Source organism: Struthio camelus, chromosome 1, assembly GCF_040807025.1.
Source record: "Struthio camelus isolate bStrCam1 chromosome 1, bStrCam1.hap1, whole genome shotgun sequence".
Lineage (NCBI taxonomy): Eukaryota > Metazoa > Chordata > Aves > Struthioniformes > Struthionidae > Struthio > Struthio camelus.
The window spans coordinates 215644527-215657487 of record NC_090942.1 but is presented as its reverse complement, the minus strand read 5'-3'; the positions used below and the strand labels follow the sequence as shown (position 1 = coordinate 215657487).

The following is a 12961-nucleotide window of genomic DNA, read 5'->3' as shown; positions in this document are numbered from 1 at the left end:
GTGCCTACTTTCTTAATTAGCATATGAGATTGCCGTAAAGATGCATTAAAGTTCAGGTGAATTACACCATCTGCTTTCCCTGCGTCTGTCAAAGAAGAAAATGGGAATAGTTTTGAGTAATTTGTTGGCTGGGTTGGTTGTTTCTTATCGTGTTGTTATCTAGATGTTTATAAACTGAGTCTTTCAAATAATTTATTTTAGGACAGTTTTGGATATTAGACAGGCTGATTATCTAATATGCCATGGACTTCTCATTTACAAAGCTAGATACCAGTTTGTTCTTATCCATCTAGCCAAGGTCTTCAACGTCTTATTTTTCTCAAAGAGCATGTTAAGTTTTGGAAGACAGCTGGTAACTATGGAGGCTGATTCAGCAACTTCTTTAAGTACTTTAAGATTAAACACTAAGATTTTGCCAAATAGCATGCAGATTATAGACAAACTGATAGGTTGATGGTGAGGTGGATTGAAAGCTGGCGGGGCTGAACGGACAGACTCAAAGGGTTGTGGTCAGCAGCATACATTCCACCTGGACAGCAGTGATGTACCCCAGGAGTCAATACTGGGGCCAGTAATATCTTCCTTAGTGACCTGGATGAGTGGACAGGCTGCACTTTCAGCAAGTTTGCAGACGATACAAAGCTGGGAGAACTCTTTGATGCACTGGATGGTTGTGCTGTCGTTCAGAAGGACCTCGACAGGCTGGAGAACGGACTGACAGGAACCTCATGAAGCTGAACAAAGGGAAACGCCAAGTCCTGCCCTTGGGGAGGAATACCCCCGGGCACCAGTAGAGATCGTGGGCCGACTGGATGGAAAGCAGCTCAGGAGAAAAGGATCTGGGGGTTTTGGTGTGCACCAAGGTGAACATGAGCCAGCAATGCGCCCTTGTGTCCCAGATGGCCAAGAGCCTCCATTTTCTGCATTAGGAGGAGTGTTGCTGGCAGGTCGAGAGAAGTGATCTTGCCTCTCTGCTTCGCCCTGATGAGATGACATCTGAAGTGCTGTGTCCAGTGCTGGGCCCCCCTGTCCAAAGGATACAGGGAGCTACTGGAATGCCACAAAGATGGTTAAGGGAATAGAGGATCTAACATTTGAGGAGTGGCTGAGAGAGCTGTTTAGCCTGGAGGAGAGAAGGCTCAGGGAGGATTTTAGCACTGTATGTAAAAACGTGATGGGAGGGAATAAAGAAGGTGAATCCAGACTCTTTGCAGTGGTGCCCAGCAAGAGGACAGGAGGCAATGGGCGCAAAATAAGACACAAGAAATTGTACAGAAAAAAAAAAAAACTTTTTTTTACTTTGAAGGTGGTCAGGCACTGGAACAGTTTGCCCAGTGAGGTAGATACTCAAAACCAAACTGGACATGGCTGTGGGCAACCATTCTAGTTGACACTGCTTTGGGCAGTGGTCCAAGAGGCCTCTTCTAACCTCAACAATTCTCTGATTCTCTAATTATTTATAGGAATGTCATTTAATTGTTCTTTTCTGCGCTCATCCTTCCAGATCGCAGAGTCTTCATCCTTGGAAATGCTCAAAATTCAACTGGTCAGGACCACTGAGCAGTCTGCTCCAACTGGACTTGCTTTGAGCAGGCGGTTGGGCTAATATACCTCTGTAGGTCCCCTCCAACCTGATTCTGTGATTCAGACTTAACTTCCCCCTTCCCCCTTTCCTCGTCCCCCCTTCCCCTTCCCTTTATTTAACCACAATTTTTCTTTTATTGTGAAGATCAAAAGCAAACTAGATAACTAGATACTGAATATTTGAGCTCTTTTTAATCTTTTTGGATAGGTTCTGCTTTCCCATTAAGAAATGAATCAGTACTTTACTTTCACTTCTTTGTTTCCCTACTATCATAGTCATCATAGTTTATCCAAAGTAATTATTAGCGTTGTTTTTCTGTCTCTCTTTTTTTTTTTTTTTTTGTCATGGAAGTTATTGTCCCATCCTCTATTTACTTGAGTATTTTAGGTATTGCTATCAAACTTACTTAAAAAGGATAAAGAAAGAAAAGAAGAGAAAGCAAGAGAGAGTATTTTGTACAGAAAGTACTTTTAGTAGACAAAGGCAAACTTTTTTCAAGAAACTGCTTCTTTGCCATTTCTTACTTATTTCTCAATATAATTGAGAAATGATATTTATGTTATATATAAATTATTTCTCAATATCATTGAGAAATTGGAGCTGTCAAAGCTGTCAGGACTTCTTGTCCCTCCTGTCCTCCAAAAATGTCATCAAGAGAAGTGACAATTGTTTTTTGAATGATTAAATGTGTTTTGAACTGTGGAGGGTTAGGGCAGATCCTTTTGGGTAGAACTCAAGTTTAAATTTAAGTCTGCTTTCACTTCTTGTCTGAAGTGAAATATATCATTGTCCTCACTTTACCCTAATGATTTCATATAAAGTGATTTCAGATGTTCGCATTTTTGCTGCAGAATAATAAACTGTGATTTTTAAACATATACTAGTGTGAAAGAAAAGGAATAAAAAACAATAGATAGCTTAAACAGTAAATGTTGTAATGTCTCACCTGGCCTAATTTTAAGTCACATGCCTGAGGACTTTGGAAGGCAAAGTGGTCTCATTGAAGGAGTTTTTTTTTCCAATGAAACTTTCCCTGTTCAAGTTTTTATCACACTTTTGGATCTGTATCAACATGCACTAAGCTCATCTGTTGGTCTGCATGTGTTTATAACCTTCAAATATGCACTTCTGCCAACATTTCCTTGCTTTTCACTTGTTTAAGTCATCTACATCCTATCATGTTCAAACTTCTCAGACTCTTGAAGATGAATATTAGTGTTTTTTGGAAGACTTACAAGTAGTCTGTAACTGTTTTCTTGTAAGTTTTGGTATGAATATGGGCCATTGTCTCTAGAATGAAACAACATCTCTAGAATGAAGCAGTATTTTCTTTCTCAAGCTTTATCTGGCAAAGTAAGCGTGGATTAAGGCAGATTATAATTTTAAAGCACAGGTTAGTTGATCCTGAATAGACTGTATGTGGATGCTGCCTGCAATTGTACCGGCAGCCGGGTTAGTATAATGACTTGTTGCCCTCTCAAGGGGAAAGTCTTCATCCTCCTTCACCCCTTTCTGTGCTCCTGGCACTGAGGTCCTCCCCTTCGTTTCTGCCTGGGCCTGCTCTGGTGCTTTTGTGCCCTTCCAGTGTTCGCCGTATCTCACTGCGTTGTCAGGACACTCTCCCAAGTCAGCTTTCTGCAGCATTTGTGAGGACGCTGAGGGGGGTGGTGAGGAGGAGGTAAGAGCATTGAGCTGGGAGCATAAGGAGTGGGGGAAAGGGGGGAGACATTTCCCCTCCAGTGGTGGGGAGCTGCTGAATTGACTCACTGACTCTTGTAGAGCCACGTTGTTCACCCAGCGCACGAGCGGACTATTCCAAGTGAGTTTCGTGACTCCACTGAGGCGAGCTGAGCAGAAAGGATACTCCTGTTGGGAATGGAGCTGTCTGCTTTCCAACTTGCCTGGAAGCAGCTAAACAGGAGCAGCTGTCTGCATAGGTGTCTTAAATACACTGCTTTTCACATTTGAATAAATACAAGTGTGAATCAAACAAAATCAAAGTATATCTGAACCAAATAAAATATGTTTGAATAAATCAAAAGGAAGGTGAGAGAAAAGGTGTTTAAGGTTCGCTTCTTCCACAGTCATCCACATCTAATCTTTACTTTATGCAAACTTGACATATTTCCATTGATTTGTATTTTACTTATGTTATTACTTTTTATATTTAAAAATACATTACTCATGGGGAATGTGTAACTTTCTATGGGGAAAAAAGAGAATTCTGGACTATGTAAAATAGTAACCTTGCTGTGTTCATGATCCCACTACCCAGATTTTGATTTCATGTTTTTATTAACTTATGCAGGGTCGACCCAAAGAATCAATGAGAATCTTTTTTGAAGATTGAATTTTTGCCTTATCAGGCATAGAAAATAAAGTCTAACTTGTATTGAGCAGTTGTAAAATCTTCATGATCCAGAATGTACAATACCAGTGCGACTTTTTAGATAATAATACTTTTTCTCCTTCTTATAGGTCCTTTTGTTCTGCATCACAGCTGCTCTGTTCATGTTCTTTTTCAGGTATGTTGCTGGTGTATATGTTTATGTTCATAAAGATTATTTTAAACAGCATTTCTAATAGCCTACTTGACTTTGGTATTCTTATGAAAACTTGTATGTATTCTTGGTTCAGGCCTTCCAAATTGAGTAGAGTGTTTCTATGGCATTAGAAATTGAATGCTGTGAACATTAAAAAGGGAAATGCGGAGTTGAATGCTTTAAATCTCCTGGAGGGTCTACCGATAATTTAAGGAGCTTCCTTTCACCTCATAATTTGGACCCTGGATATCTAACGTTACACGGCATGAAAGCGGTGGGAATCTCTAATGTCTGTGTAAGTTCTTAAATAGTTTACTGCCCAGGAGATAACATTTGATTTTTCGGTGTAAATTCAGGGGAATAGGAAAATGAGATTTCCTAGGCTTAAATTATATCAAATATTTGATATGCAGGTGTGCCTGCCTTCTTTTCATTTTAAACTAAACTTGTTTCACATACTTTTTCACAATTTATCAGTTATGTTCATTTTTTAAAATAAACAGTTGGGGGGTTTGAGTAGACACAGATTTAAAACTTTTTTCTCACAGTCTGAACGAAATATATAACAAAGATATTTAACTCTTCACTGCTTCCCTTTTAAATACCAGATCCTCAAAATTATTTTGTTATAACTGTAGTTGGATGGTTGCTTGGTTGCTTGTTAGTGTAACCTCTAACTACAGCCCTTTGACTTAGAATTTTCTGTGGTAGATTTCTGTGGCGTGTAGCCATCTATGGTTCTGCAAGCTGTGTGATCCCCTGTTAATTGCAAAACTTGAGAAGCTTTAACTTATTTTTTCATAATTCCATCACTTTGGAATTTCTTAGGAGTATTGGCCAAGAACAGTCTGTGGATGGGGGAATGATATTATTTCAAAAGCTTCTAAAAAGCATTCTTTCTTTCATCAGCCACCCATTAAGACCCTTATATTGGCAATCTTCTCTTTGTTTTATTTTGTACTACTATCCAGAATTATGGCATGACAGGTTCTGAGAATTTTGCTTGTAATTTTGATATTAGACACCTGTCTATATGAATGCTGCTTTAGAAGAAAAAGAAGAAGAAACAAAAACAGTAAAATGCTGGTCAAAGTTATAAATACTGTATAATTTTGGATGAAGCTAATTGTCTCCTGTTTATATCTTTGGTGGCGAACCGGTGTTTTAAAAACAATGCAATAAGTTAAATGAGAACTGACCAGAGCCCAGAAATATTTGGCGAATTCCTTACCAACCTGACAATGTGAAGCTGACAGCTGAATGGATTCCAAACCACTTTCTCTCTTCTAAAATTAGTCCCTCCATGCCAAGATTGTTGAGCAATCTGCAGGAATGTTTACTTCCTTTCTCACTAGTGTCATAACAGAGAAATTAAAATACAGAACTAGGTAATTATAGGTCCATTAGTCTTTCTTTAATTCTCGGAAAAAAAATACTGGAATAAATATTTTTTGTAAAGTTAGACAAAAACAGTAAGGTGAATAAGTCAGAATAGATCTATCAAAAAATAATTAAGCCAGACCAATTTATTTTCCTTTTTTCTGAGCGTAATGAGTATTGTGATACAAAGTTCTTCACAGTGATTCATATGACATTCTCATAAATACATCAGAGATGCATTGTCTAGGTGAAAATACCATTGGATAAGCACAGAACTGCCTAGATAATAGTCTGACAGAATTGCTTTCAGTGGTTGAATGTTCCTACAGTCAAAATCTTGCTTATGGACGAAGGGGAAACACACATATATATGTGTGTGTGTGTGTATATATATAAGGTATATATACATGTATATATACATGCATACATATAAAGCCAACAATTTATTAGTTTTATAATGGAAATCTTAGAAGTCTAATTCAAGAATCTTCATTAGTCTAGATTTAATTATTGCAGACAAAGAATAATAATGCGGTTGGAATAATATACAGAGAAAGGTTCAAATAATAGTACAATTACAACTGTGACACACATACACTTTTTAGTTTCTACCCCTTTTTCTGTGTTATGCTCACCCTTCCACTGCTCCTCTGGGCCCTCGGGTTGGTGATTTCACTCTGGTGTTGGCGGTGAGGGGATGTTACAGTGAGTTGTCAGCATTTTGAGTTCTTTGCCGGGAGGAACATCGTGTTCTTGTTGATGATTTCTCCTTTCTGCCCCCCAGGATCCATTTTTATATGTTTGCTCACAAACGTTTATTCCTTTGTCTGTCTTCATTGGTCTACAGCTCCAGCTTACATCCTATGCAATTACATCCTAGTTTTCTATATATGGTGCACTATATAGGCACTTTTATATTTAGATACTATTTCTATGTTGCCCTTAAAACCAGTTTTGTCCCGTTCCAGCTCTGCATTTTTAAACTGACCATTAGTGAGTTGTTTATAGCCAAGGGGGTTATAACAGTGCCAGCCTGTGCATCTCTTATCATCCCGTGCCTGTACTCCTCTGTGCTCTTTCTCAAGGTCTCTGCTATCGTACCAGGCCTGCATTTCTCTATACTACGTCATTGTGTTAGCGTTTTAAATATTTCATTGTACACTGAATAATTGCTTGTTACTGATGTCTATGTAAAACCATGGTTGTACCATGCAAAGATAAAGAGAAGTAAAACAAATTAGCCATAGACACCTGGTCAATTAGAAATTACTGTCACAGCTCAACCAGGTACAACAGAGGTACAGGCAGGTGAATGAAAATTTCAGACGAAGCCGGCATAACGAGCCTCAGTCCTTGCAAAAGTGATTCAAAGCTTACAGCCTGTTATTAGCCGTAGCAATATCATATTACAGGGCTACAGAGTTACACTGTCAAAGGCAGAGGACTGGGTTGACGAGCACCTACTTGGGACCTTGGCTGAGGTCGTTTTTACATAATGACCTTTTTTTTTCCCTAACACAATAACAATAGGGTAAATGTTTATTACCTGTGTGCATATAACTGCTGGGTGGGACTGCAGTTACTTTGAAGAATGGAATTGGAATTCAGATAGATACTAACTGGAGATATGAGCTGAAAAAAAATACAAAGCTGTTCAAAAATGACAAGTTTGAAGTTATAGACGTATGCAGCTATGGGGAAGCCACTGATTAGGAAGCATTTCTCTTAAAAAATATTTAAGAGTAGTAATTGTAAACTGCTAGCTGAAGACAATATTTTCAAATTGCTGCAAAAAAGGGAAACACAATAACAGGATATATAAACAGGGTGAGAGCTAGCAAGGTATTACGTTAAGACTGCTGTAAAGAGGATGGGAGTAATTCGTTCTGGCTGTGATAGAGAGGACAAGGAATAACAGAACAAGACGTTTCTTGTTATAAGACAGAATGGCAGCAGGTGTGAATTCACTTAGATTCTGAGTAAGAAAATTTTAAGAATAAGAAGGAACCAGTGGAAAAGACTTCCTAACAGGGTTACGGATTGTCTATCATTTGAGATCCGTAAGAACAGGTTTTGGATAACGTGGATATTTTCACTTAGGGCAAGGAATGGACTAGCTGACTTCCTGAATTTCTTCCACTGTTTGATTCACGTTAACAGTTGTCATATTATGAAATATTTAATGGAAAAAGCTGTCCTTGACAGTGGCCGTTAAAGTCTTTGGAGAAGAGTAACCCTGTGTTTTTTGAGTGCAAAATGAGAGATGCTCCTAAAAAAAAATTTCCCAAATTACAGCTCTGCGCTGTGGAAATCACTACATTTTGTAGAATGTGTGGAGTGGGGTCAGATAGGCGAAGCAATGACAGAGAGCCCATGAGCGATCCAGGGGGTCAGGGGCAACTCTGTAAATTAGAATAGGGAGAAATGTGACGCCTCTGCCACACACATAAAACAGTTCTCCCACAATTTCTAGTCATTGAAATATAATAAAAGAACAGCTACTCAATGAGAAGGGAGACAACAGAGAAGTCATTCAAGCAGTCCACAGAATTGCTGTCCCGTTGTCTGAACTGGGACTCTGAGTTGGTCATTGTCTTATCCAATATATGAATTCTTCATTGATCTCTTTAGATAAAGGTTTTGGACTGCTCTCAGAGGCATACTTTATGAAACTAAACAGAGTCCTGGGGCAGAGAGTCTTCCTATCTTTGTTGTCGTCTAAAATAGAAAAGAATTGGGATAGTCATGAAACTGCATTTCAGTGTAACGTAATGACTCAAAATTACTTCAGCCTTTTCTTAATCATAAACAGATCTAACTGGCGTAAGATAGTGTTAGAATTACAGTGCTTTCAGAACAGTCTCAGAAAAGCACCTTATTCAAAGCCAAATCTGCTTAGCTGTGCAGAATATTTTCCCATTGACTATAAAAAGCTGTATACTGCTAAAATCATTTACTGACCTGAAAAACAAACAGAAACCCCTTCTTTGCTTTATCTTGAAACAACTCTATTTCTAGGATAGCTTTTTGGCCTTTTTTTCCCTCACTACCAAAATATCCAGAAAGGTGCTTGAAAGCAGTAGCAAACGTGGTCACCAAAATCATACGTATCTCTTTAATAATTAATGAGAAAATCCTAACGTGTAAATGGTGTAACTTGACGTTTAAAAGCTTCCTACAAAGAGACTTAATGTAAGTATACCTCTGTGCTGTCAAAATATGACTGATGCTCAGAAGTAAAATGATGCAGCGAGTTAAACTGTAAAATATTCTTTATTTTTTCATGTAATTTAATGTAAGTTTGTATGAATCGTCTTACCGAGTTTGTTAAGATCTCTGAACTTAAAAGCAAAGCCTGCCCCGGTCACTCTTTCTGGTTGCCTTTGCTGTACCTCTAACTTTCTTGTGGTTACGGGGTTACCTGACAATAACCGCTATTTTTGTTCTGTGTAGTTTTCAGGAGGATCGTTACCCATAACGTGATCATGCTTCTCCCTTGATACACGCTAGTAGGAAATATCACTGTAACAGATACATGAATCTTGGTCTATGGAAGAATAGGGAAGTTCTCACTTCATTTAAATATTTTTTTGTAGTATAATGCAGTTTCTCAGTATCTTATTATAACATGTATCCTGAATTATTTTGCAAAACACATTCCATAATGGTCCTTTGAACAAGCAGTTGCAACTTGCTGATGGTTCTCTCTGACTGCCAACACTCGTATGTCTGGCTTCTGCCTCCAAAGAGGCAAAAAGGTTCAGAATACTGTGCAAGACATCTGGGGAGTTTATTACTAAGAAAATGGGAATATCGACGTAGTCTTCCTGTCATCTGTAAGAGGAATTTGTAGAATGAATCATCAGATGTAGCATGAATACTCTCTTGAGATGGCTTTGTCCTCCTATTACATGGGAAGGCAAAGAGAAGCCCCTGATTTACCTTTTCTTTGCTAGTTATTACTTCTGATCCAGCCACTCCTCCATTGGTGGCTGGAGACCTGCTTTGCCAAACAAGTTGCGGTAAGGGTCAGGCCCAGTGGTCTTTCTGCGCCCCTTCATGGCAGGGTGAGAAGGGAGCAACAGTAGGTGCAGGGTCCAGCTGTCACCCACGACATGCCTCACCCAAAACGGCAGTCTTGGTACAGCCCTGAGTACTCTTCAGCCCCAAATACAGGAAAGGAATTGTAAGGCAATATATGTTTCAAGATTTAGTTATTGTTCTTAGAAAAGCAAACAAAAAGTCATCAAAACAGTTGTGTACTCAAGAAGGTGGTAAAGACTTTCCGAGGGCATTAGGAAATAAACAGATCTCATTGCTAAAATTTTCTGGTCACAAAAATGGTCCTTCCTCTCTTCCAACCTCCTTATCCTCCTAGCCCTTCCCTAAGGCAGGTATTGTACACTAGTTAAAAGCTTCACCAAGCAGTGTCAGTATTTTTTATTGAAGTTTCCTCAAAAGACTTTTGGACTATTGCATCTGGCACATGGCTACAAGAAAGAAAAAGGTGGGGGGGGAGGGGACTAAATCTCAGAGTAAAACAGTGAGGTTACAGAACTGGAAACAGTAGAAGAGAAAAACAAGAATTACTCCAGGAATAGTTAAAGTGAGAAGGGAGTCAGAGAGAAAGGTAAATTCAGAAGAGCATTATAGAAAGGAAAAGACAGGAAAAAGAAGGAAGGAGTGACACAAGGAAGGAAAAATGGTGATGTCCTAAGACAGGACAAAAAATAGAAAAATGTGCTTGGAAAAAGCAGCTGAAACACAGATGATAGGTTTATAAGCAGAAATGCTATATTTACAGACAGAGGAGACATATTTTGGTGTCGTATTTTTTCTTCAGTCCTCCTTTTATGGTATTTTTCTGCCAGTTTATACCTCCATACTTGGTTCTACTGAAAGTGATGAAATTATGCACCGCTCATTTTTGTATTACTGTAATGCACAGTAATTTATAAAGAGCAATCTATCATTATATTTATCTAACACAGATATCAAAATTGTTATTGATATCACAGTTGATATCACATAGATAATCATGTATGGGGAGGGCACCATTCCCATCTAGTTAGGAATTAATTTTCACGTGTCATTAAACTCCATTGGGACTTAATACCTGCTGGTTACTCCAAAATAGTCTTACTTGAGAATCATATCTTATCCTGTATGGTTTGTTTTAAAATGCATCATGTCTTAAAAATATACTGGAACAGAAGTATGCTTCTATTTATTTCTTTTATTTCTTCTCTTCAAAAAAATGCATGCAATAAGGTTGAGGGTGGAAAGATTCTGATTGTAGCATGATTTCATATCATTTCAGTTGGAATAATTCATGGTAGTGGGTGTCAAGAATACCTCTGGAGAGTAACAGGAGAGATTAAAATGAATAAGCAAGAGGACTCGTGATATGTGAAAAAATGTTTATTAAATATAATTCAATAAATGTTGTTTTAGTAACAATTTTATTTTGGATGTTAAGCAGTGGTTTTTTGTGGATGAGCGTACCATTGCAAGAGGATGCAATGTCTGTGCTTTTTTATATGTTTGAAGAAATCCACAAAACTTTCAGTCTCTTTCTAATAAATGAACAGCTAGATGTAAATCCTGTCCGCATAAACCTAGAAAATCCAGCAATTTGTGTGCATGTGTGTTGTTAGACTATTGCACTAGTTGCTATAGCAATTAATCTTTAGACTATGTACTACCGGTTTACCATAGACATGTCTTAATTCATCTGCTCTAAATGCTAGAAAGGAAATACAAGGCTCCGTGTAGAAGTCTGAAACTAGCTGTTATGGGAAGTAAGATGTTTCTGATGATTGACTGAGTATAAAGTCCCTTCTGTAGAGATACTTTTTTAAATGTTATTTTCTGAAACGTTTATTTCAGACAGGCAGAAATTGTTGCTATGATTCCACAAAGCATAACGTGATGTTTTTCGTAACCTAGTCTTTGCATACTTCAGAGCAGAAAGCTTTTAATCTTTTAATTTTTATAATAATTTATATTACATATTGATAAAAAATTAATAACTAAAAATACAAGTGCATCTAAAAATTGAGATGCAGTCATATGCTATTGTTAATATAGAATATTGAAACGTGCATAAATTCACTGAAAACCTTTAAGAAAGGTCCTTTTGTTTGCAGAGCCCTTTATGCTATCTCATTAATGAAACTCTAGCCCTCTAAATTACAGCTATTTACTCCTCTTTCTCAGCGGAACGTATATCCTGTAATTTATTAAGTATTTTTGATGGGATATTTCAAAGTGCCTTTATTTTCTTTTAAAAAATATCTCGCACCAGTGCTCTGTCAGTCTCTCGTTCATTGAATCAGCTAAGCTCCCTTCTGTATAGATGCAAATACCTGAAAAAATATTTTTACTTTTTAATTCTACTTTGTTTTTCACTATAATATGAGCAAGCTAAAACTGCTTGGAGTTTATATTATGAGGAATTTATATCAAATACTGCTTCTCTTTCTTATAAAGATTATTTTTAATAGTTCTTATATTTTCTAATTTTTGGTACATTAGATAATGAGAAGATAAAAAGCTATAAAATTGCAAGATTACATTAAAACACTTTAATACTGGTTTATTAGGTAATAATTTTTTTTTAAAGATAGATAATTTCCCCATGTTTGTATGTATACACACACACACACACACACACACACACACACACACACACACACACAAAAATAAATATTTACTGTCCTTACTATCATTATATAAATAGCTCAAAATTAATGATTTAAACCATTTTATCTGTAACTTCCATGAAAAGTGATTTCTAATGTATTTTAGAAGATCTGATGGAGCGATGAAAATGTGGAGTCTTTTAAGAAATGCCAGTTTAGAAATAAATATCAGTTAACTTTATTTAGTGTGTGCAAAAGTAAAGCATGGTATTGCAATAGTAATTTGTAGATAAGAAGATAAGGTTGCAGGCTGGCAGATACTTTGGCTGAACATGGGATTTAGAGTTGCATATGCTTACTTCAAACACAAATATATTTTAAAATGTGAGATAATCTTACTTTATGCTTATATAAGCAATAGAATAAATCTTGATAAAGTATTTCACCTTCTTCATTTGCATGGAGCATGTTCATTCTCTCTCTCTGTCATAATCTGTGACCAGACTTCCACCAAATTTCACCTTTTCTCCCCCCGCCCCCAACCTGCCTTTAAAGCAGCATATAATGCCATGTAATATTACTGTGATTTTGTTTTTGGTTGGAAGAGAAGTTGTTCCAGAGTTTTGCAGAACTATGATCTTAGCTCTCTGCTGATTCACCACGGTGGAAGACTGATGTCCCTAATATAAAATGTATACCCACCTGTATCTCGAAAAAGATAGAGTAAAGATATGTTTTAAGCCTAATTTTTAAGTGCAAAAACTTGAGGCGATATGTTTTCCAGAGAGGTAAGAAGGGTTTAATTCTTA

General features: G+C 37.3%; 1 protein-coding gene across 3 annotated transcripts in view; it reads left to right on the top strand.

Annotated features, from left to right (window-relative positions):
* TMEM135 (transmembrane protein 135) overlaps positions 1 to 12961 on the top strand; it is a 186688-nt gene that overhangs the window by 118092 nt on the left and 55635 nt on the right. For all 3 annotated transcript variants that reach the window (XM_068930540.1, XM_068930538.1, XM_068930541.1), the window contains one exon: positions 4064 to 4110. In XM_068930540.1, the coding sequence (XP_068786641.1) occupies positions 4064 to 4110 (47 nt within the window). The remainder of the gene's footprint in view (positions 1 to 4063; positions 4111 to 12961) is intronic.